Raw genomic sequence first — 25,052 nt, forward strand, 5'->3', positions numbered from 1 at the left:
TCCCAGCACTTTGGGAGGCTGAGGAGGGCGGATCACAAGGTCAGAAGTTCAAGACTAGCCTGGTCAGTATGGTGAAACCCCGTCTCTACTAAAAAATACAAAAATTAGTCGGGCCTGGTGGCATGTGCCTGTAGTCCCAGCTACTCAGGAGGCTGAGGCAGGAGAATCCCTTGAACCTGGGAGGCGGAGGTTGTAGTGAGCTGAGATTACGCCGCTGCACTCCAACCTGGGTGACAGAGTGAGACTCCATCTCAAAAAAAAAAAAAAGAATATTTAATTTCCAACCTAGAAAGCCATCTTAATAAGGAAAAGGAAGAATTGCTAACATGTCCCAATTTGACCTTTCAAGAAAAGTAATCGGCCAGGCGCAGTGACTCACGCCTGTAATCCCAGCTTGGGAGGTTGAGGTGGGCAGATCACCTGAGGTCAGGAGTTCAAGACCAGCCTGGCCAACATGGTGAAACCTTCTCTACTAAAAATACAAAAAATTAGCTGGGCGTGGTGGCAGGCATCTGTAATCCCAGCTACTCTGGAGGCTGAGGCAGGAGAATCACACAAATCCAGAAGACGAAGGTGGAGTGAGCTGAGACTGTGCCACTGCACTCCAACCCCGGTGACAGAGCAAAATTTCGTCTCAAAAAAAAAAGAAAAGTTACCATATTTTCCTCTAAATTCAGAAAAATGTGGAATAAACACTTTGAAATTTGAACTTAAAAGTGTAGTTAACCAACTGTTTTTTCTTCCTTCAGATCTATAACAAGGTGAGGACTGGAGAAAAAGTGGAAGTTGAACATGTGGTCAGTGTCCTGGAGAAGAAATACCCGTATGTAAAAGTGAATAGCATTTTGGGGATTGATTCTGCTTATGATCAGAATCGGAAGGTAAAAAATTTCTTTGTGTTTCTTATTTGATTGCAACCCTGTATTGTCCTTAACCCCCTGTTTGGGGGCTTTGGTTAATGATGGTGTTGGTGGTTAAAGTGTTCCAGTACTTAGCGTTTAAAAGTTTAGAAAACAGATCACTTTTTCAGTGTTTGAAAAAGTTATTTCAGTCTTGTGAAGATAGGACTGATTTTTAACTTGCTTATTAACTATTACATTGAAAAACAATTTTTTTTCATAATGAATAGTAGTACTTCCGTGAAGTTTGCTGTGGATAACATCTGCTGGCTGTATACAGCCAGGATATGATGTACAGCTTAATATATATCATACTGGCTTTATTTCGTTATTTAGGCTAAGGATGGAAGTATATTAAGAAATGTAACAGAATGGCAAAGTATTGTAGTAATAAGGATATAATAAGACAGTTTAAAATTTTTTAACTTAAAGATAATTTTTTTTCTTTTGAGGCTTTAGACACAGTCAAGGGTCTTTACCTATTGAAAGCACAAATTGTTGAAAATGTATTAACGAAAGGAATTATACATTTCTGAAACATTCTGATTTTAAACATATCAAAATGCATTTATTTACTAGTGTTTCAATGTTTTTTCTCCTTTTTTAAGGGAGGATTTTTTTTCCCCCAAATGAAAAACAGCCTGTGATTCCTGTTTTAAGATCTGAGCTATCATCCGTTTATAAATGATATTCAGCATGAATTGTTTATGAGTCCTGTTTCATCTGATACAGAATCCTTGTAGAGTTTTATAATCTCCCTCCCAAGTCTTTATGCTAGTTGTTTGACAGACACCCAGTTCAACATCATTTGGTTTTAGCCTCTCATCTTTATGAGTTTTCTAGTCATTCAATTCGTTTTGGTGGGAAGAGTAACCTTGTTTTTGTACTCATATTTTATTGGTTTACATACTATTAAATCATTTCATTAACAGGAATAGTCGGTTTGGGAACAGACACAGCTAATCCTTGGTAAGCAGATAGCTTAGCTGGGAGGAGCAAAAGGATGTGGGCATCCTATTCCCTGTATCTAAAATGCTGCCTTTTACTTGTTGAGAGGCATTTTAGTGTGGTTTATGTGTAATACCAAAGAAAGAATATTGGACACCTCTCACATTTTATAGATGATCTTTAAGGTCAGATGTTTTTAAAGGTCAGTGTGACAAAAATAGTAGCAAGTTAAACTTCCGAGTTACTAAGTTAGACTAGTTTATACTTTAGGATTGTCTTCAAACAACTATTCAAAAACACGTAGAACCCTGGAACTGCTGCGTATGTGCGCTTGTTAATGGCGCTTTTGCCACCTCATTGGAAAGTTTTAAGTGGAGGAGATAAACAGTTAAAAATTATGTGTGATCATAAGGCTTAAGATAATTACAAACAAAATCACAGATCAAAAAAACAAAATATAGGCCAGGTGTGGTGGCTTATGCCTGTAATCCGATCACTTTGAGAGGCTAAGGTGGGAGTTTGAGACCAGCCTGGCCAATATGGTGAAACCCCATCTCTACTAAAAAATAAAAAATAAATAAAATAAAAATAAAAACATGTGGGCGTTCTAGAGAGTAGCTCACCAGTGTAAGTGTTCAGCATACTTTAATAGCTGGTATTTGTTAATCAGATAAATTCGTTAATTGGGATTGGTTGAGAGATCTGCTCCTGTAAGTCGATTCAGGTTTTAGAGGGAGAGAACAAAATCATCTTTAGCAAGATCAAAACACAAAAATTTAACAACTAGAGAAATTTCTGAATTGCTTTAGAATAAGTAACAGAGTTTCAGTTTTAAAACGGTAGTATTGAGTCATCGTGCCAGTCCTAAGACTAGAAAGTTGAACAAGATGTGGTATGAACTTGGGCAGTTCACACAGCCTCGCTGGGGGAGACAACACATGACAGCAGTGTGACTTCGGTGATGGTGAGGTTCTGAGTATTTACACTTTGTATGTGGAGGCTTAGTGGCCGCTGAGCTAGATGGCAGCTAAGCTGGATGAGCAGCTCTGCTAGTTTGGGACAAGGTGATTATGAAAGGCGTCCTAGGTATAGCGACAGCTGCCTGCTCTGTGAATTCAAGTTCATAGAGAAACACGTATTTATTGTGTGTGTAAGCTGATGTTGAATAGAAGGCGAATTAAAATACTAGCTCTGTACCAGCTCTTTTACAAAGGTAAACTCATGCCAGGAGCTGGAAGGTCTTTGAGCATGCCAGTCTGCCTCTCTTCTTTCTCTTTTCTGTTTTTGATTCTGTGCTTTAGTATTGTATCTGCTCACTTTAAGGTATATCCAGTCAAGCTTGGAATTGAAGCTGGAAGTGACATCTACTCAGTGTAGCCTGAGAAGGGTTACTATTATTATTATTTATTATTTATTTTTTATTTTTTGAAATGGAGTCTCGCTTTTGTCTTCCAGGCTGGAGTGCAGTGGCGTCATCTTGGCTCACTGCAGCCTCTGCCTCCTGGGTTCAAGCCATTCTCCTGCCTCAGCCTCCTGAGTAGCTGGGATTACAGGCGCTCACCATCGTACCTGGCTAATTTTTGTACTTTTAGTAGAGATGGGGTTTCACCATGTTGGGCAGGCTGGTCTTGAACTCTTGACCTCAGGTGATCCACCTGCCTCGACCTCCCAAAGTGCTGGGATTACAGGCATGAGCCACCATGCCCGACCGATTATCATTATTTTATTGTAGCCTTCTGTCCAGTCACTTATCTTTTCTGGGTTTTTAAGTAAAATAATATTGCTGTGGGTATTACCTAGTAACTATTTTTCTCCCAGATAGACACAAACAGCAATAATAGTAGTCTGTAGAAAAAGAATTTAAGTGAAGTGAAAGAAAAAGGCCACTTTGAGAATATGAAAGTTTTGAGGGACTTTGTGGAATTTTTTTTATATTTCATATTTAGAAACTGTTTAAGTCTCATTTTCTCTTACCCTGCCGAAGAAAAAGTACCAGTAGCTTTTTATTGTGGATGATTACGGTATCAAAAGTATTTACTCGAAAAATATTGAATAGAGTGGACAAACTGGGGAAAGGGGTATTTTTATATCTTTACCTGTGTTGAAATCTTGATTGTGCTGAGAAATTGAATGAGAGTATCACACACCACACACCATGCTCCTTGGTTTCCTAGACGTGGCCATCTGTACTGATTAGAGGCTCTTCCGTATGCAAACAGGTCATATTATTTATATTTCATCCATTTAATTGTCTAGCTGTTTGAATAGAAGTACTCCCAAGGCAGGGATGTGGAGAGTATCGTAGAAGTCCTAACAATCTAATGATTCATGAGATTTTTTTTTTTTAAACTACAGGAGCTTTACCCCTGTACAAAAAATCCAATGGAATGGATTCTTTTGAAATGGTTAATTTTAGGAAAAATGACTGCTTCTAATGAATGTCATTGCACTTGTAAATCTGTTCCTTTTGTTACAGTGAAGCTATGGTATCTTCTGTGTCTGAAAGAAGTAATTATTTTAAAAAGTAGGCAATGCAATTAAAGTTGAAATTTTAAACAGGTGAGAATATAGTCTGATAGGTGTATATTTATATCTTTCAAAGCCGGTAAGATAATGACATCAGGAAAAGTTCTAGCCTGCACATGCAAACACTTTACCTTTAGAATATTATCTTTGAGTCCTTACTAATCTCAGTTGCATGTGAGTGGCTCAGTATACAACTACCAAAAATTAATGTTTGTTAATTATTTATCATTATTGAATATTTTTAGTTAGCTGTTGATAGAAAATTTGTCCATATGAATTTTCAGTTTGGCTGTTTGATAATTGTGCTGCATTCTGTTATTTGGTCTTGTAAACTATTTCTGAGTGGTGAAAAAGGAAGCTACATAGCAAACACCTCCCTCTCACTCCTGACTTCCACTCAGTTACCGTTTGCAGAGAAAACCAATGTTACTTATCTTATTGTCACTTGGAATTATAATGCAAGTTTTCTGGTCTTGTTTTAATTGGTTGACGGGGATGATTTTCAAAACTAAAGTTAGATTAAAATTGAGTTTTAATGGATATCTATGAAATAGTTGAGATGTCAAAGAACAGAATTAACATGGTAAGAGTTTTAGGGGCGTATATGTAAAACATTTAAACTATGATGTAGAGAAATGGCTGAAACCAACCTAGAAGGCTTTTTTGGCTGTGCCATGTTTTAGGCTGTCCGTTTCTGTGCCGTTATCTGTTACCGTACTAGTCTGATGAGAAAGTAAGCAGTATGTTACCGATGACTCGGATTAGTTACCCGATGGGAGTACTTTTCTATTGGTGCTATCTAAAATGGTTATAAATAATTACATTCTGCTGTTTTCAGAAAACGGCAATTACAGGGTGTGTGATAGGCATTTGTAAAGTGGCCCACTTTACAGCTTGGGTGGTAATAGTTTTTACTCCGGAAAGCTCGTCTGAGGGATGAGCGCCTGTGTTGACAGTCAGGAAGAATGTCCGTCTTGGATACATTTGCCGTTTTGTTGCTCCAGTATTTTCTGGCCAGTGAACCTCTTTTGTCCTGGAGAAGGGAAAAGATTGGGTGTATTGTGTCTTAGAGCAGTTGTTGAGCACTGTTTCCCCACAAACCTTGTTTTGTTTTCTGCAGGTGCAATTTCTTTGTTAGTGATATGGACCCTTATTTAGAATTGGGTGCAAATATTTCCCTCAGGCTTTTTGCATAGAGTGCTTATAATTTATGGTAGTCAAAACCTGTGTACTTCATTTGGGCAGCCCATGGTCACATGTAGATTTTTAAATGGAAATTAACTAAAATTAAAGATTTAGTTACTTGGTCATAGTTGGCAGGTTTCAGGTGCTCAGTAGTTACATGTAGTTAGTAGTGGCCACTGCATTGGACAGCACAGACAAGCACAGATAGAATATTTCCATCACTGCAGGAAGTTCTGTTGTGTAGTGCTGACCGTAGTATATGTAGTTCAGTTTTGATAGCCTATGCTACACACAGACACACAGACACACAGACACACACACACACACACACACACACACACTCTTCATAATCTGCAAGCTTTTGTGGTTTTGTAAAAACTCCAACTCAGTAATTCCATCTCAGATTTACATAGTAGGATATTAACTGTGATGTCATTTTTCATTGTTTTAAAAAGAAGTATCTTGAGTTATTTTTTCTTTACAATATTTCTGTGGATTGTTGTTAGAACAGTCATGTAAGAAAAATATGCTCTGTTCCATTTGTCTCACAAAAGGCAAAAATCTGCTGTTTTTCTTGTTCCTTCTGCTTCAGGAAGCAAGAGGCTACTATGAGCAGACTGGGGTTGGACCCCTGCCCGTTGTGCTGTTCAATGGAATGCCCTTTGAAAGGGAACAGCTAGACCCTGATGAGTTAGAAACCATCACAATGCATAAAATCCTGGAGACCACCACCTTCTTCCAAAGAGCGGTGTACTTGGTGAGTCACGTTTCAAGGTGGGATTTTTAGAGAGAACAGTTGGCTTACATTTTTTATTGCCTCTATAGTAGGCAGTAAAATTCTTAGTATCACTATTTGGGAGGCTGAGGTGAGAGGATGGTTTGAGGGTGGGAAGTCTGAGACCAACCTGGGCAATATGGCAAGACCCCATTTCTAAAAAATAAATGAAAAAATTAGCTGGGCTTGGTGGTGTGCACCTGTAGTCGTAGCTACTCAGGAAACTGAAGTGGGAGGGTCGCTTGAGCCCAGGAGTTTGAGGTTGCAGTGGGCTGTGATTGCCCCGCTGTACCCCAGCCTGGGTGACAAAGTGAGACCCTGTCCCGTTAAAAAAAAAAACAAACAAAAAAACTATTTTCTATATGTCACTAGTAATTGGTTTGCAAACTCTTGGCAAGTCCTGCTATGATGAAAATATTCATAAATCTTCTGTATATAGTAGTTGAAATAACTAGTATTACTGATTTCAGGATTAAATGTTTATTTTAAAAATTGCAAGCAGTTCTAAGAAACGTTTATTCTATTTGTAGGAAATTTTGACTTTGGAGAGACTCAATATTATTTTTCATTTATATATAAATATTAATATATATAGTTCTTGAGCTATAATTCAGACAGCATAAAAGTCAGCCTTTTAAAGGGCACAATTCAGTAGTTTTTATTCTCTCTACACAGTTATGTAACTACCACCTCTAATTTCAGAACGTTATCTTCACCCCCAGAAGAAACCCCATATCCAGTAGCACGGACTCCTCTCCATTTTGCCCGTTTTGTCCTACTCCCCGCCGCCCTGCCACTGGCAAACACAGACCTACTTTCTGCTTCATGAATTTGCTTGTTCTGGACATTTTATCCAAATCAAATTTGCAGAGAACAGGATGTTATTGGACAGATAGCCTGTTGCTCAGAACCCCAACTCTCTAATCATGGTTGGTCTTTCTGGTGTTACCAGCCCCCAGTCTGAGTCATGGCATTAGCACAGTCTCTCGGGGCCCCACTGTGCATCACCCCGGAGTAGAAACCATCATGTGTGATCTGAGGGGCTCACCATGAATCACTGGGTTTACAGTTTACATCCCAGGAACCAGGGCCAGCCAGATTATTTACCACACACTGTCCTTTTCTCTTCCCTCCTCTCATTCTGGAAATATGCATATGCTGGTACTCTCTCATGTCCCATAGATCTCTCTCTCTATGTCCCTCAGGCTGGATAATCTCAGTTTATCTTCAAATTCACTTATTCTTTCTTCTGTCGACTAAAATCTGCTATTGAGCCTCTCTAGTGAATGCTTCATTTCAGTTAGTATAAATCCAGATTTCTAGTTGGTTCTTTTTGATAATTTCCTTAGGTTTATAGATATTATTTTGTGCGATGTAGGTCTTAAACTTTACTTTGGTAGACTTCGTTTCTTTTAGTTCTTGAGTATATTTGAAATCATTTATTTAAATTCTTTGTCTAATTAAGTCCAGTGTTTGGACTTACTCAGAATAATATATGAACATAATGTAAGAATATACATTATACATTTTACTTATATAATAATAAGAATAGTATGTCTTGGCTCCTACTCTTCCTGAGTATACACCATACTTTTTTCTTCTGCATGTCTTTTTTTTTTTTTTTTTTTTTTTTGATACAGGGTCTTGCTCTGTCACCCAGGTTGGAGTACAGTGACATGATCTTAGCTCACTGTGGCCTCCAACTCCTGGACTTAAATGATCTTCCCACCTCAGCCTCCCAAGTAGCTGGGACTACAGGTGCATGCAACCATACGTGGCTAATTTTTGTATCTTTTTGTGGAGACGAGATCTTGCTTTGTTGCCCAGGCAGATCTCAGTTCTCGAACTCCGGGCCTCAAACGACCTTTCTGCCTTGGCTGCCCACAGTGCTGGGATTACAGGCATGAGCCACAATTTCTGCATGTTTAATAATTTTGCTTTTGATAACTAGGACTTTGAAATAATATAATGTGACACTTCTTCACCATACCAGGGTTTGTTTGTGTTATTCTTTGTTGTTGTTGCGACTGTTATTTGTTTAGTGACTTTCCTGAACCAATTCTTTCTTTTATTTTCTTTCCTTTTTTTGAGACAGAGTTTCGCTCTATTGCCCAGGCTGGAGTGCAGTGGTGCCATCTCGGCTCACTGCAACCTCCGCCTCCTGAGTTCAAGTGATTCTTGTGCCTTAGCCTCCCAAGTAGCTGGGATTACAGGAGCACACCACCACGCCCAACTAATATTTGTATTTTTAGTAGAGATGGGGTTTCACCACATTGGCCAGGCTCTAATTTCAGAACATTGGTCTCGAACTCCTGGCCTCAAGTGGTCCACTCACCTCGGCCTTCCAAAGTGCTGTGATTACAGGCATATGCCACCGTGCTCGGCCCTGAACCAGTTCCTTAACATCTGTATTCTTTTTCATGTGTGGCTTCTGAAGTTTCAGCTTGTTTAACTTACTGGTCAGCTGATGAATGAACAGAGATTTCCTTTGACGCATGAATTCAAAAATCTCCCAGTTTTCCCAAGGGTCTCTGTGTTGCATTGGGGCACACTTTCCACACTCAATCAGGCAGTTGGCAACTCTGCCTTAGTCTTCTGTTTTTGCTTGCACAGAGCCCTAAGGTTAGAGGCAAGGGTTTAAGGCCTTCTGAGATTTTTCCTGGTCATTCACATACCCCTGGGCATGATGCTTATGGTCGTTCAGATTCCAAGAAGTTTGTCAGAGCTTTTCTTTTTTTTTTTTTTTTTGAGACGGATTCTCGCTCTGTTGCCCAGACTGGAGTGCAGTGACGCGATCTCGGCTCACTGCAAGCTCTGCCTCCTGGGTTCACGCCATTCTCCTGCCTCAGCCTCCCGAGTAGCTGGGACTACAGGCGCCCGCCACCACACCCAGCTAATTTTTTGCATTCTTAGTAGAGACGGGGTTTTACCCTGTTAGCCAGGATGGTCTCCATCTCCTGACCTCATGATCCACCTGCCTCGGCCTCCCAAAGTGCTGGGATTACAGGCATGAGCCACCGCGCCCGGCCTGTCAGAGCTTTTCAAAGTCCCTTATGGACATCCCATTCCCCAGCCTTTTTTTTCTTTGTTTTTTGACTAGCTTCATGTTAGCCCATGTGTTATCTGCCACCTCGGGCAGCTGAGATGTTAAACCATTGACCAGTTGTGTTTGACAGATACCCCCAGGGAAATGGCTGTTGGCACTGAGCGAGGTCTGCTTCAGCCCAAATAAAGAGAAACCCTGAGAATTATCTAGTGTCCTAGTTGTTTTATTTTGGGGCCATTGATTTTCAAGGCTTTGTGCAGCTGGGGAGATGTACATAGTGGGGCAAATCAATTGTCACAAAGGTCACTTTCCTTACCAAAACTTTTTTGAGACAGGGTCTCTCTGTCACCCAGGCTGGAGTGTAGGCAGTATGATCATAGCTCACTGCAGCCTTGAACTTCTGGGCTCAAGCAATCCTCCTGCCTCAGCCTCCCAAGTAGCTGGGACCATAGGTGTATGCCACCACACGAGGCTAATTTTTGTATGTTTTGGAGAATTGGGGTTTTGCCAGGTTGCCCAGGCTGGTCTCCAACTCTTGGGATCAAGCAATTTGTCTACCGCGGACTCCCAAATTGCTGGGATTATAGGTGTGAGCCACTGTGCCTGGCTAATATTCCATTATAAAAAATAAATAGCTGGGCGTGGTGGTGCATGCCTGTAATCCCAGCTATTCGGGAGGCTGAGGCAGGAGAATCGCTTGAACCCAGGAGGCCGAGGTTTCAGTGAGCCAAGATTGTGACATTGCACTCCATCCTGGGTGACAAGAGCGAAACTGTCTCAAAAAATATATAAATAAAGTAAAATAAACATTTACTTCATTCCCTAGTATTGGACATTACTTCTACATTTTCACTAGTTACAAACAGTGCTACAGTGAATATTCTAATATGTATATACCTTTGTACATTGTCTTGAAAAATACCAAGTACTAGAAAATTTGAACTAAGTACACTACAGAAAGATGTGTTACCAGCCAGTTGTGGTGGCTGACGCCTGTAATACAACACTTTTGAGAGGCCGAGGCTAGAGGATTAGTTGAGGCCAGGCATTGTGGCATGTACCTGTAGTCTGAGCTACTTCAGGAGGCTAAGGCAGGAAGGTTGCTTGAGAATTGAAGCTGTAGTGGGCTATAATCATGCCACTGCACTGAGCCTGTGCGACAGAGCATGACCTTGTTCCTTTAAAAAGAATTAAGAGATACGCTATGCCAATGGTATGAAATTCAAAACATAGAGATGTAAATGAAGAGAAACTTTTAGCTGTACACTCCTGTCCTGTACTACTCATTATTTCTTCCTCAAGACAACTACCGTGTGTCTGTGTGTGTGTGCACGCATGTGTGCATGTGTGTGTATACACGAGCTGGTTAGAAGGTATTACATTTACAATTATTTAATAACTTTTTTAAACAAATGTTTATTCTTATATGTACAACAGACTTCAAAACACTTCATTCCAGCTATAGATGGCAAAAGGTGCTATGGCAGGGAATACAGATGTTTAAATAGGAATGAAATCAAGGGTCACCATCTCCTCAAGGCACAAGGTACAGCTTACTTGTTGCCAGATTTTTTTTTCTTCTCTTTTTTTGAGACGGAGCCTCGCTTTGTCACCCAGGCTGGAGTGCAGTGGTGTGATCTTGGCTCACTGCAACTTCTGCATCCCAGATTCAGGCGATTCTCCTGCCTCAGCCTCCTGAGTAGCTGGGATTATAGGCGCCCGCCACCACGCCTGGCTAATTTTTGTATTTTTAGTAGAGACAGGGTTTGGCCATGTTGGCTAGGCTGGTCTTGAACTCCTGACCTCGGGTGATCCACCCGCCTCAGCCTCCCAAAGTGCTGGGATTACAGGCATGAGCCACTGCACGCGGCCCAGATTTCTTAATTTCACCTGCGGCCAGGGGACCGTTCCCCACAGACTTCGAGTTTAGCTCCTGTTTTTGTTTCTTCTGCTCCTCTTTTTGTTTCTGCTTGAAAGTCTTACCTTCCTCGTCCATCTCTTTGGCCTGCTTCTTGGGCTGTTTCAGCAGCACCTGCACAGCCAGACATGACTCCTGCCATGCCTTCCCCAGGCCCTGCCCCCCTGCATTTAAAATTTGTGTAGACTTTGGCAAATTCCCCTCCTTGAACTAGGTAGGCTTCTAATTGGAGTCAAGTCGATTTGTAATCTTGACCAAAGTTGTGTACATGGGCCAACATGGACAGTGAGCCATCTAATACCTTTGTCTTTTGATTTGTATGGTTGGTTCATATGCTCCTTATTAAATAGCTACAAACAATGTCTAATTAGAATTATTTAGACTTAAATGTGTATATTTGATTCACATCTTTATCTTGAAAATGACTTTAGGTGGGGCACAGTGAGAGAGGATCTCTTGAGCCCAGGAGTTTGAGACTAGCGTGGGCAATGTGGTGAAACCCCATCTGGACAAAAATGCAAAGGTCAGCTGGGCGTGGTGGCACATGCCTGTAGTCCCAGCTATTTGGGAGGTTAAGGTGGAAGGATCCCTTGAGCCCTGGAATTGAGGCTGCAGTGAGCTGTGGTTCTGATTATACTGCTGCACTCCAGCCTGGGCGACAGAGCAAGACCTTGTCTCAAAGGAAAAAAAAGAAAATGGCTTTAAAGTGTATTTGTATGTTAAATATTTTAAGTGTGATAAATCTGCACATTTGCATAGTTGTTGACACGTGGCTCTGAGATCACCCTCAAGAAGTGTGACCATTTCTGTAATATGAGCTGTGCGAAAGGGAAGAATGAATAACGAATGATCTCTCATCCTCTCATTGTAATTCTGACTCCGGAGATGTAGGGTTACTTGGATGGCTGAGATTGAACAAAGATGGGAGTATTTTTATTACAAAGTATATTAACTGCTTGAGAGAAGACCTTTGGCTTTCTCTTTTTTTTTTTTTCCTTGAGACGGAGTTTCGCTCTGTAGCCCAGTGCAGTGGCGTGATCCTGGCTCACCGCAACCTCCGCCTCCCAAGTTCAAGTGATTCTCCTGCCTCAGCTTCCCGAGTCGTTGGGATTATAGGCACCCGCCACCACGCCCGGCTACTTTTGTATTTTTAGTAAAGATGGGGTTTCATGGGGTTTCACCATGTTGGCCAGGCTGGTCTTGAACTCATGACCTCAAATGATCTGCCTGCCTCAGCTTCCCAAAGTGCTGGGATTACAGGCGTGAGCCACCACTCCTGGCCTGGGTTTGCATTTCATAATCTCTTTGCATTGGCTTGGTGGGTTTGAGTAAGTTATTTAACCTTCTGTGCCTTAGCTTCCTCATCTTTGCAATGAATGTCAACAACAATATCTGCCTCACGTTGTTGATAGAGGTAGAGATGCTGTAGGTGACGTGCCCAGGTATGCTTGGCAGTGACAGGGACCAATAACATACTAACTTCTGTCTTAACTATTATTAGCACAGAGGAAGCAGTTCATAAAGTTCATAATTTTTTAGTTCCTAATGAATTATTATTGCTAACATTTGCTTTACACTCCCCCCTCAACCTCGTATTTTTTTTCTTGCAGGGTGAAGTGCCCCCTGATCAAGACGTGGTAGAGTATATCATGAATCAGCCAAACGTTGTTCCACGAATCAATTCTAGGATTTTGACAGCTGAACGAGACTACCTGGATTTAACAGCGAGTAGTAAGGAGCATTTCAGGAACAACCTTACACTTTTTTTGACTTGTGCTTCAGAGTCTTTACATTTTTCAGATTTTAATATTCCAATTATCTTCTGCAGTGTTCAGAGGATAGCCCAAGATTGTGAAAAAATTTTATGTGTAAACTCTTTGCACCTTTAGTTCATGGTATGAGCTTCTAAATTCACAAGAGTTTCCTCCTAAAGAAGAAAACATCTTCCTGGGCAAAAGTCTGTGAACTTTGAAACATATTTAGTGCCATTTAAATGCCAACTGTACAGACAATAGATGATGAGAATGGGCCTGGATTGTTGGCTCCCCTCTTCAAAAAGAGTTCTCTTTCTTCATCCTCTTTCTAGAATCAGTCAACAAATATCTCACTGAATTTCACTGTGAGAACTTAGGAAGGCCTTTAGCAGCTTCCTCAAGATATAATGTATATGCTGTAGAACTCAACCTTTTAGAGTATACAATTCAGTGGTTTTTTAATGAAAAAAACCCCACAAAGTTTGTGCAGTCATCACCACTGTCTAATTTTATATCATTATCATCACCCCCCAAAATTCCATATGCCTGTTAGTAGTCACTCTCTGTTCCTCCCTTCCCCTATCCCCTGGCAACAACTAATCTCCTTTCTGTCTCTATGGCTTTGCCCATTCTAGACATTTCATATAATTGGAAGCCTTTTGTGCCTGGCTTCTTTAATGTAACGTGTTGTTAAGGCTTATGCATGTTGTTGTGTACGTCAGCATTTCATCCCTTTTTATAGCCCACTTTATGGATAGTCCACGTGTATCTGTTCCTCAGTGGGTGGACACTTGGGTGTTTTCTGCTAGAATACCTTACAAGGGCCAAGTATGTTAAGCCCAGGTGCAATTTGTTCCTTGTGCCTCCCTCGAGACTCTGAGGCCTCTTCAGCAAACACCTGGCAATAGATGGAGCTGTCATCACTAGCCCATGAAATCTCACTGGGGAAGGAAAGATGTGTATAATGAAGTCATAACCAGCTATTTATTGTTATAGTTGAGTATAATGAACATATCAGTCTATTTATGGTTGTTAACTTAAAGCATTCTCTCTAATATACTTGAAACTGAAAGTTTCTTTTAGGTAGAGGAAAAATACATATATATACACGCACACATACACACATACCCATACACACCTCTATACATAAGCACACACACTGAGGAAAAAGTATAAATGTAGGCTTATATTTGAGAAAGAAACTACCCAGAAAGTGAGCTTTTTCTTCACAGCTGGGTTTTCCTTTCTTTCCTGAAGTTTCAGTAGAGCAAGGTGAGCGTGTTGTGGCTCTTTGTCCTGTTTGTTGTTTTCAACATGTTTATTCAAGTTTAAGACAACCTTTAAACTTGAAGGGTTGTCTCTGGAATACACATGAATTAGGAACATAATAGTGGTTTTATTTTAGAATTTCCTTTTCCATTGAGTGTTGCAGCAGTGAGCTATGAAACAGCGCTAGTCCGCAGTGGCAAAGATGCCACCTGTCAGCTGAACCCAGTGCAGACATCAATTAGGAGGCACTGGCATCCTCCTGACCTGGTGGTGGTGGCACTATCACCCAGGTTTCTTTGGCTTTTGGTGTCCTGGAACCTTTTTAGTAGGATACTAATTTTTACTGGCATGGTGTTCTCTCCCTTCCCCCGCATGATATCATGGACCATGTGTGACTTATTTTCTACTGTTTTCCTGAATGGTATGCTATGGATAGTAGGTGTTCAGTGTGCATTGTCGAGTAACAGTGTAGATGGATGAGCGTGTGCACAGATGAATAGATGGGTGGGTAGGCAGGCAGGGTGTGTGTGGCAGACTGTGATGAGGAGGCTGACATTTGTATAGGGTGCAGTAATGTTTAAGACTGGGGAGATTATTAGAGGGTTTACACTACTAGGCTGGAGACCATTTTGTAGCCTGTAAGAAATTACTGGGTGGTTTAGAGCAAGAGAATGACTTGATGAAACTGGAATTCTAGGAATAATAATCTGAGGGGAAATGAATAATGAGGATTGCCCTTTGACACTAATTGGAGAAGGGACATATCTAAAAAGAGTGGAAATGACCTTTTATTTGTGTTAAGGGTCTAAAAGGTGATATTTTGTTAGACCTGAAAAACAAAAATCAGTTTTCTTATGTATTTTCTCTTTAACCCCTGCTTCCTCCATAGGAGCAGGAAGAGCTTACTCTACTGGTTGGACTAGGGAAGGGAGAAATGAGTTAAGGGGATCTCTTTGAGACTGTTCTCCAGTTGACAAGTGACAGGAATGGGAATGGGATGAATTTCAACCATTAAACTGACACGTACTTATATGATAGCTGTGTGAGATATGTATGTTTTCATCAGCCTTGTGTCTTTGATGTGCGACTTCAATAGGGATAGGGGCCATGCTGTGAAGTTGTTCAGTAAACATGGAACTTAATATACTTCACTCACGCATTTCTATAAATCTTATATGATGATCAAGTCAGGTTATCAGTTGAATATTAAGAATAGATTGGACTGGAACTAATATATACGTATTTCATTTTTTCTCCCAGATAACTTCTTTGTGGATGATTATGCTAGATTTACTATCTTGGATTCCCCAGGCAAGACTGCTGCTGTAGCCAATAGTATGAACTATCTGACAAAGAAAGGTAATCCATTTGAGGCTTATTATCTTGCATTCAACATTTTTTTGAAAGTATTTGCATATTCATCTTAGTGTGCAAATCAAGAGAAAAAAGGGAGAGACTTCATAATTTTTCTTATTATTTCTTATAGTGCTTTGAGTCTAGAAAATATCTATTTAAAATTTAATTGTTTGTATATTTGTTGAAAATATACGTTTGTTTAAAACTTCAAATGTCTTCATAAATTTCATATTACCTGTTTTGTGTTTTGACTTTAGTCAAAAGGAAAATATTTCATAGTTCAAATGGAAAAACATTTGTGATATAAAAGTGGGTTAATGGATTAAAAATGACAGTACAGGGTTAATATTATTTTGGGGTTTATAAGATAAAGTTGGTTTTAGAAAGCCTTGTATAATCTTTGAAGCTGATTTTAGGTAGAGGTATTTATTTAGGCTAAGATTGTGTAAAATGACGCCCCGTTAGTGGTGGACAGATTCTGTCCCCTTTGGGTCAGTGCTTCAAAAAAGCACTGGCTGTCTTTTAAGGCAGCTATTTTTACCGCCTTTTTAAATCCCCGCTGTGGTTTCTCCCTGAGAGAAGTTCTGGTTTCCCAGCTATATGTAAAGTACAAGCAATTACTCCATTTGGTTCTTTAAAGAAACTGTTTCTTAGGGTACTGGGACAGCACCATGATGCCGACAGGACTAAGCAGCAGGAAGAACCATAGACCATGTTAGCCATTGTTTAGACTTTTGACTGTTACAGTAGGCATTCATTACAGAAATGATACTTTCTTTTTTTCTACTCTCTTCTCTTTACCTTTGTCCAGGAATGTCTTCCAAGGAAATCTATGGTAACTTAAAACTTCAAAATGTTCTATTTCTTAATTTTCTTCTTTGATTTCTGCGACCACTGTAATTTAGAATTTATCAACACTTAATTGTACTGTTTCTGGAATCTGTGGGTAACAGGAAGCTATATCAATGTAGATTATTATTATTATTATTATTTTTTTGAGACAGAGTCTTGCTCCATCACCCAGGCTGGAGTGCAGTACCGTGATCTCGGCTCACTGCAAGCTCCACCTTCTGGGTTCAGGTGATTTCAAGTGATTCTCCTGCCTCAGCCTTCCAAGTAGCTGGGATTACGGGCGCCTGCCACCACGCCCAGCTAAATTTTTTGTATTTTTAGTAGGGACGGGGTTTCACCTTGTTGGCCAGGCTGGTTTTGAACTCCTGACCTCAAGTGATCCACCCACCTCGGCCTCCTGAAGTGCTAGGATTACAGGCATGAGTCACTGCACCTGGCCAATGTAGATACATTCTGTATAAACATTTGCGAAGAATTATTTTCAGAAAATGACAAATTAATATGATTAAAAATGACAATATGTTACCCACATGTTCAAAGGCTGTTTTTCATTTTACATGCTAACAGATGTCCAGACCACAGTAGAATTAATCAGTGCATGTTCCTAGTCTGTAACTAAATTCTGTGGTAAGATTCCCCTGCTTTCATTATAGTAAAGGTTTACCAGTTTTTCTTCTATCTTTATTAAGCTTGTCATTTTCTTCTTTTTGCATGGTTCTCACAAATTATTTGGTCAATTTCATTTTCAGAATGTTGAAACACAGAATGTGCTTTTCTCCTCCAACTCAATTAACTGTTTTTGTTTTTCTACAGATGATTCTTTTATTAGGCCAGTCACTTTTTGGATTGTTGGGGATTTTGATGGCCCTTCTGGACGGCAGTTACTGTATGATGCCATCAAACATCAGGCAAGTATCTGTGACTTCATTTTATGTTTTCGTTGGCAGCTGTAGCTGTCCTCATGGGCGTCGCTGTGCGGCTTGGGTTGTTCAGTGGGAGTTCGGAGTCCTGCTTTCTTAATGCTCGAGGGAACGGAGCATCGTATCTATAGAGCTCTGCCAGCTCTCAAGAAAAGAGATCTAAGACTACAGTATCCAAGCTTTGTTGAACGGGGTAGATTCTTACAGAGAAAAAAATAAATAGCGAGATCCTCATCATAGCCAAGTTTTATCACATGCCTGTTCATGTTCTTGGAGCAGAGTTGCTCCAACAATTGTGTTGCCTGCTGGATCGGGGAGATGGGGTCCTCACCACGCCAGAGGTCTGGACGTGGGGGTAGTAGCACACAGGAATGGTAGTGTGTGTGTTTAGTAGAAGTAGATCCAGATGCACTGAGGGATACACACATAGACGTTCTGAAAAGATACGCTGCCGTGAATAGCTGGGCTTGAGTGAGTGGCAGTGGCAGGTGATTGGGAAGCAGCTGATTGTTCTGGAGAGTGTCATTGTTGGAGGATGAGATGGCAAAATTATTCTTCCTGAGCTGTTTCAGTTTGCGTCTTCATCCATGCCTCACAACCCTCCTCATGGTCCCCTTTCCACCCTATACCTGGGAAGGCTTACTGAAATAAGGAACTATCCAGGTGGTTTCAGTTTCACTCAAGTGCCGAGTGCCTTTATTGTTCAAGGAGTGAACCAAATGCTGTGGTCAATTCGAAGTTAGATCAGGGCAGTTCTAGCTAAGGGCAGTAGTTCTATGTGAAAGGCACTCTAACACAAATGCATAAATTTTCACATGGTGGTAAGGTGGGAGAATGGGGAAGGAGAGTTGCATTTTTTAATAACTATTTTAATTGAAGTAAAATGTAGGTTCACAAGAAGTGCTCAAATCATAGGATACACAGTGTCACAAAGAGAACACACTCTTGTGACCACCACTCAGGTCAAAAAATAGAGAATTCTCAAGTTCCTGAAAGCCCTCCCACACTTGTGCCCAGACACTACCCCTCTTCCCGCTTCTCAGATTAGCGAATAGGTTTGCCTGTCTTTTAGTTTAGTAAAATGGAATCTTACGCAATTTCATTTGTGTGTGTCGTCTTTCCCCAATCTTTTGTGAGATGTATTCGTGTTGTTACAGGTAGGTGTATATAATAATCCTTTTTCGTTCTGTAGTATTATATCGTATGGCTGTACCACAAAGTTTTGTTTGTTGAAGTTATTTGAAGGACAGCTGGGTTTTTAGCTTGGTGCTATTCTAAGACTGCTGCGACGAATATTCTTGTATGTCTTTTGTATGTCTTTTGGTACACCCAAATATAAATTTCTATTGCTTATGTTATTGGTACGAGCCCTGTTTTGGGAAGGCCATGTGGATGAAGAAGGGTTTGAGCAGAGCACTGAAAACACTTCTAACACAAGTGTGGTAGAAGAATACAAAATGTGTTGGGTAGAGATGGGACTCTGAGGGTCTGTAATTTATGCTATATTTACAGGGGTGGTAAGAAATGAAGTTGGAAAGATGGGCTGGGGGCCACTTCATGTAAGGTTTTGAGTGCTTGATGATGGCATTTTAATTTTATTCTGAATGCAGAGAACTGCTTGAGACTTTTTTTTTTTTTGAGACAGATTCTTGCTCTGTCGCCCAGGCTGGAATGCGGTGGCGTGATCTCGGCTCACTGCAAGCTCCACCTCCCAGGTTCACGCCATTCTCCTGCCTCAGCCTCCCGAGTAGCTGGGACTACAGGCGCCCGCCACCACGCCTGGCTAATATTTTTGTATTTTTTTAGTGGAGACAGGGTTTCACCATGTTAGCCAGGATGATCTCGATCTCCTGACCTCGTGATCTGCCTGCCTCGGCTTTCCAAAGTGCTGGGATTACAGGCATGAGCCACTGTGCCTGGGCGAGACTGTTTTTTCTTTTTTTTGAGATGGAGTCTTGCTTTGTCACCCATGCTGGAGTGCAGTGGCGCAATCTAGGCTCACTGCAACCTCCACGTCCCGGGTTCAAGCGATTCTCCTGCCACAGCTTCCCGCCACCACGCCTGGCTAATTTTTTGTATTTTTAATAGAGACGGGGTTTCACTCTATTAACCAGGCTGGTCTTGAATTCCTGACCTCGTAATCTGCCCGCTTCGGCCTCCCAAAGTGCTGGGATTACAGGCGTGAGCCATTGCGCCCGGCCTGAGACTTTTAAGAGAGATATTATTTGCTACTTATTGAACATGACCGATGTTAATGCTGCTTTTTAAGTTCAAAAATATCTACAATATGACTCCCATTTCCCATTTTGTGAACAGAAATCCAGTAACAATGTTAGAATAAGCATGATCAATAATCCTGCCAAAGAGATAAGCTACGAGAACACTCAGATCTCCAGAGCAATCTGGGCAGCTCTCCAAACTCAGACTTCCAACGCTGCTAAGAACTTCATCACCAAAATGGCCAAGGAGGGGGCTGCAGAGGCCCTGGCTGCAGGAGCTGACATTGCGGAGTTCTCTGTTGGGGTAAGGCTCCGAGCCTCTCATGAGGCTGCCCCATTCTGTCTGCTGCGGAAGCAGACAGAACAGACAGAACCCACTACAGCTTCCGTGGTCCATTCATGATCGTGATTTGTCATTTTAGTCCTGAGTCTCAGGGAATTCTTTTTTAATTTGGAAGAATATTTCCAAGAAATAATTCTGTCACGTTCCCTTTATTACTTTTAACCTTGCCTAGCTTTCGTGTGGTGCATGATTGGAGCTTTTGTCAGTTTTAAGTATGGGGCCATTTGTTACGTACAATTTTTAAAAGAGACAATATGGCTTATTTATAGAGCAACTTGTGAGCCAGTTATGGGTTCAAGGCTTATATGTTCTTGATGTGTTTCCAGAATAAGCCTGTGTTTATTCATTTATATTTTGTTACTTATCACAGTTTTGTAGTTTTTGAATTTTTTACAGAATGGTGAGTATACACTATTTGACGTTTCAGTTAGAAAAAGAGGCTGTCACTGAAAATTAGCAAGATTTAAAAATGCAGAGCGAAGGAATGATGAATAGTCTGCCAGTCGAACAAATCACAGGAAAAGATAAGGAAATAGCAGTTACTCTAAGTAGTAGGGAGATGGCGGGGAGACTGGAGAATTGACACATCTTAATTATGAAAATTAGTTATTACTTCCCAGGGAAAGAAAATTTTGTGGTTTATTCACTGTGTTTATTTGTTTATATGATTTGCTTAATAACGACTATTTTTCCTTAATAATGATTACTTTCCTAGGGAATGGATTTCAGTCTTTTTAAAGAGGTCTTTGAGTCTTCCAAAATGGATTTCATTTTGTCTCATGCCGTGTACTGCAGGGATGTTCTGAAGCTGAAGAAGGGACAGAGGGCAGTGATCAGCAATGGAAGGGTGAGGATTTGTCAAGCTTGACTTCACATTAGATCCGTGAACAGTCTTTGCAGCATTCTCCTCTGAAGCTAGTAAACTCTTCAAACAGAGCCACTCTTTTTTCAAAGGTGATTGGGGTTGATGAAGTGCCGTTGATGTTTCTGCCTCCTATTTCCAAGGAGCTGTGCTTTTTGACACAGACGAATATCCCCGTATGATAGAGCCTTCCTGCTGTGGATTTGTGTCCTGCGATTGTGTGAGGCGGTGAGAGTGTGGTGGCTCTCAGAAAGTCAGGCAGTACGGCCTTTGTACATAAAGTAGTCTTTGTTGTTTTTATTCAGGGAGAATTAATGAAAACTACGTTACGATTTTATTTTACTTTGGAGTTTGCTTACTGTAACATACTGTGATGCACACAGGTTTACACTGTGTCCTTGAGGAATTGATAAGTAAATAACTACAAGTATTTGTTTTGGGCTTCACTTTCTATTATTTCACTGATTTTATCTAGACATGTACCTGTCTCAGGTCTTTAGGGTGATCTGGTATATGAGATAGCCTGAAGACGCCAGAGGGTTCCTTACCAGCTTGCTGAGTGCAGGCAGCCTTCCAGCTCTGAGCGCCCGCTCTTCTCTCCTTCACAGATCATTGGGCCACTGGAGGATAGTGAGCTCTTTAATCAAGACGATTTCCACCTCCTCGAAAATATCATCTTAAAAACCTCAGGACAGAAAATAAAATCTCACATTCAACAGCTTCGGGTAGAAGAAGATGTGTAAGTTTTGCCGTACGAGGAATTACGGGGTTATATAATTGGACTTTCCTCATTGATCAGTTAGGATTGTATGTTGTTTCTCACACTACATATCCCAAGGTGTTTTATTTCCAGTTTTAAAATCTAACAGTACTCTTCAATTCCAGTTTTAATGTATGCTTCTGTTGAAACAAGATAATTTATTTTGTAGGGTACTCTTTAAAGAACGGAATTAGTTCTCTCTCTTTATTTTTATGATTTTTGGTTGTGGAAAATTTCAAATATATGCAGAAGTAAAGAGGCTAGTTTATTTATTACCTGGAATACTTATGTAAAATGATACTTTTCCTCATTATCTATTTGGTTACCCTTCAGTTTTATTGTGTTCAGGAAAGGAAAGGCAGTTTAAATCTTTCTTTTATTTACCAGTGCAGAATACTGAGTTGTTTCCCTTGTATCTTCAAAGCTGTGATGAATTGGTTGTTGTTGGTTTTTTAATTTTAATTCTGTCAGTATTATTATAAGCTGATTATTTTAGTGTGTTATTTTTCTTAATGGAAGAAAATGAATTGTTTGGATAAACCCTGGAGTCCATAGTTATATATACGTAGATTCTGCGTTAAACATCAAATAACTGGGTAGTTGGAAGATCTATTTCTGTGTTTAATTTTTGAGGAGCCACAATACCTTTCCCACAGTGGCTGTACATTTTACATTCCTGTTGACAATGCTCAGGGTTCCGGTTTCTCCACATCCTCACAGCACTTGTAATTTTCTGGTGGGGGGAGGGGTTGGTTTGTTTGTTTGCTTTTCATAATAGCCATCCTCGTGGGTATGAAGTGCTGTCTCCTTGTGGTTTGATTCACGTTTCCCTAATGATTGGTGATGCCGAGCATCTTGTCATGTGCAGATTGGCCGTTTATATATCTTTGGGAAAATGTCTATTCAAGTCCTTTGCCCATTTTTAATTGTGTTGTTTTTCGTTGTTGAGATGTGGCAGTTCTTCATACATTCTGGATGTCACTTTCTTACCAGATACATGATTTGTAAACATTTTCTCCCGTTCTGTGGAGATGTGTTCTTCGATGCATAGTTGGAGGACATAAAATTTAAAAGTTCTGCTCGGGAGGTTGTAGTAAGCCGAGATTGCGCCACTGCACTCCAGCCTGGGTACAGAGTGAGACTCTGTCTCAAAAAAAAAAAATTCTGCTGAGTTTTTTTCTTACGTCCTCGTACTACAGAGTTCAAGAGAAGTGTTGACTTGGATAGCTGTCAGAGTCAGCTGTTGCCATGTCTTGTATGACCTGGGAAGAAATCTTTTCTCATTTTGGCTAGTACTGGGGCTACAGATAAGGAGGATCCCTCTTACCTCAGTGACTCCTGAGTGATGCCCCTTGTCCCGACCTGTGAAACGCTTCCCTTGATGTAGCCCAGGAGGTACTCGTGACTCGAAGCAGCCATGTCACAGGCATAGGCTTGGTGTGGCGTGCTGTTGGACCATTGCAGGGAGCTCCTTGGAGTCTTTTTGGGTGATGTAATTGCCAGACTGTGCTTTGAAGACTTGCCTTTTGCCAACGAGAGATGGCTGTCTATCTTTCCTGGGTGAATTTAGGGAAATCAGGTAGTCATGGGGCCAAAAGACGAATGCTAAAACTCTTAGGCTTCCCAAAATTACCTTGTCTGCGTCGGGTTTTCATTAGTGCCAGAGCTGCTCCACCTTGGAGTGGCCCCTTCCCTGTGACAGCCACAGCTTTCATTCATGACCCAGTCTGCATCCCCATGGCTGCCCTGAAGCTTAGCTCTGTACACTTTGATCATTGTACTTCATCAGCCTTCAGGGAGTTTCTTGTTGGCCTGCTCACCCCAGTCCACGTAACCAAGTGCCCCTTGACATGTTTTGTAACCCTGTGACCCATCACAGCAAGAGAATGGCCTGTATTGTATATATTTGGCATCTATATTGAGAAGTTGAACCAAAATAGTTAATTTGATGTATTTGCTGGGTTCAAAGAAAATGTATGGTCTTAATTACAGTTCAAATACATTTCGCAAGTGCTCTTTTAAAATTCTTATTCAGGATTTAGTCTTTGGTTCAGCAAGTTGGAGTTTTTTTTTTCAGGTTTAGTTCAAGATCTTTTTCAGTTGGAAATCAGTTTTAGAAGGGGCAGGGACAATAGTGGTTTACTGCAGTGTTAATTATAATAGTGAAATTAGAAACAACATAGATGTTCAATAGTTGGTTGGTTGAATATTTAGATTATTTTGTGTCCATAAATATAACATTATGCAGTCATAAATATATTGAAATAGGCCGGGCACGGTGGCTCACGCCTGTAATCCCAGCACTTTGGGTCGAGGCAGGCAGATTACATGAGCCCAGGAGTTCAAGACCAGCCTGGGAAACATGACAAAACCCTGTCTGTACTAAAAATACATGAAAATTAGCTGGGCCTAGTGGTACATGCCTATAGTCCCAGCCACTCGGGAGGCTGAGGTGGGAGAATCACCTGAGCCTGGAAGCTTGATGCTGAGATCGAGCCCTGGGCAACTAGAGTGAGACCCTGACTAAAACAAACAAGCAAAAATATTGAAATCCCACTGTATTTATTAACCAAGGAAAAGATTTTTGTAATATGTTTTAAGTGAAAAAGCAGGCCGTCGGTTAGTATAATTTGTTTATGTTTTTAAAACTATAGAATTATAAGCCACAATATCGGAGCTTATTTCTTGATATTATGTGTAATTTCAGTTTTTGCTTTTGTGTTTATTTTCCAGTGAATTATTACTCTAATAGTCATAAAAAGTAATAGTTTTAAAAGGACAAGGGAGAATGTAAATAATAGTGACAGCCTGTAATGGGCCAGGGCCTCAGCTAGGTGCCTTACAGAGTTTTATGCAGTTTTACTGGAGTCATGCAGAGTGGGTGCTGTCTCCATCTCACGTGTGGGAAAATGAGTAACTTCTCCAAGGTTATGCTACTAATCACTCTTTCTTAGTCCCGTCAGTACAGACTTTATACCTGGTTCAAACCATCTTGTTAGCATTCAGTATTTGGGCTGATGATATGTTTGGCAATAATTGGAAAACTTTCAGTTAAAAAGATGCTAAGATTTCTCTGACCCCTTCTTTCAGGGCAAGTGACTTGGTAATGAAGGTGGATGCTCTCCTGTCAGCACAACCCAAAGGAGATGCAAGAATCGAGTACCAGTTTTTTGAAGACAGACACAGGTATAGAATTAATGTTGAATTTGTGCATGTTCTTGAATATTAAACTCTTACATTTGCCTTTACCTCAGCTCCTTCATTTTACCATATAAGATTTATATGTGGCCGGGCGCGGTGGCTCAAGCCTGTAATCCCAGCAGTTTGGGAGGCCGAGACGGGTGGATCACGAGGTCAGGAGATCGAGACCATCCTGGCTAACACGGTGAAACCCCATCTCTACTAAAAAATACAAAAAAC

The 25,052-nt window shown here is 40.7% G+C and overlaps 1 protein-coding gene across 2 annotated transcripts in view; it reads left to right on the top strand.

The window, feature by feature from the left end:
- UGGT1 (UDP-glucose glycoprotein glucosyltransferase 1) overlaps positions 1–25,052 on the top strand; it is a 108,125-nt gene that overhangs the window by 53,731 nt on the left and 29,342 nt on the right. For both annotated transcript variants that reach the window (XM_011980501.1, XM_011980500.1), the window contains exons 17-26: positions 750–881; positions 6,151–6,315; positions 12,908–13,028; positions 15,581–15,679; positions 16,488–16,511; positions 17,342–17,436; positions 19,765–19,971; positions 20,726–20,857; positions 21,481–21,611; positions 24,723–24,818. In XM_011980501.1, the coding sequence (XP_011835891.1) occupies positions 750–881; positions 6,151–6,315; positions 12,908–13,028; positions 15,581–15,679; positions 16,488–16,511; positions 17,342–17,436; positions 19,765–19,971; positions 20,726–20,857; positions 21,481–21,611; positions 24,723–24,818 (1,202 nt within the window). The remainder of the gene's footprint in view (positions 1–749; positions 882–6,150; positions 6,316–12,907; positions 13,029–15,580; positions 15,680–16,487; positions 16,512–17,341; positions 17,437–19,764; positions 19,972–20,725; positions 20,858–21,480; positions 21,612–24,722; positions 24,819–25,052) is intronic.

Source organism: Mandrillus leucophaeus, unplaced genomic scaffold (assembly GCF_000951045.1).
Source record: "Mandrillus leucophaeus isolate KB7577 unplaced genomic scaffold, Mleu.le_1.0 Scaffold213, whole genome shotgun sequence".
Taxonomy (NCBI): Eukaryota; Metazoa; Chordata; class Mammalia; order Primates; family Cercopithecidae; genus Mandrillus; species Mandrillus leucophaeus.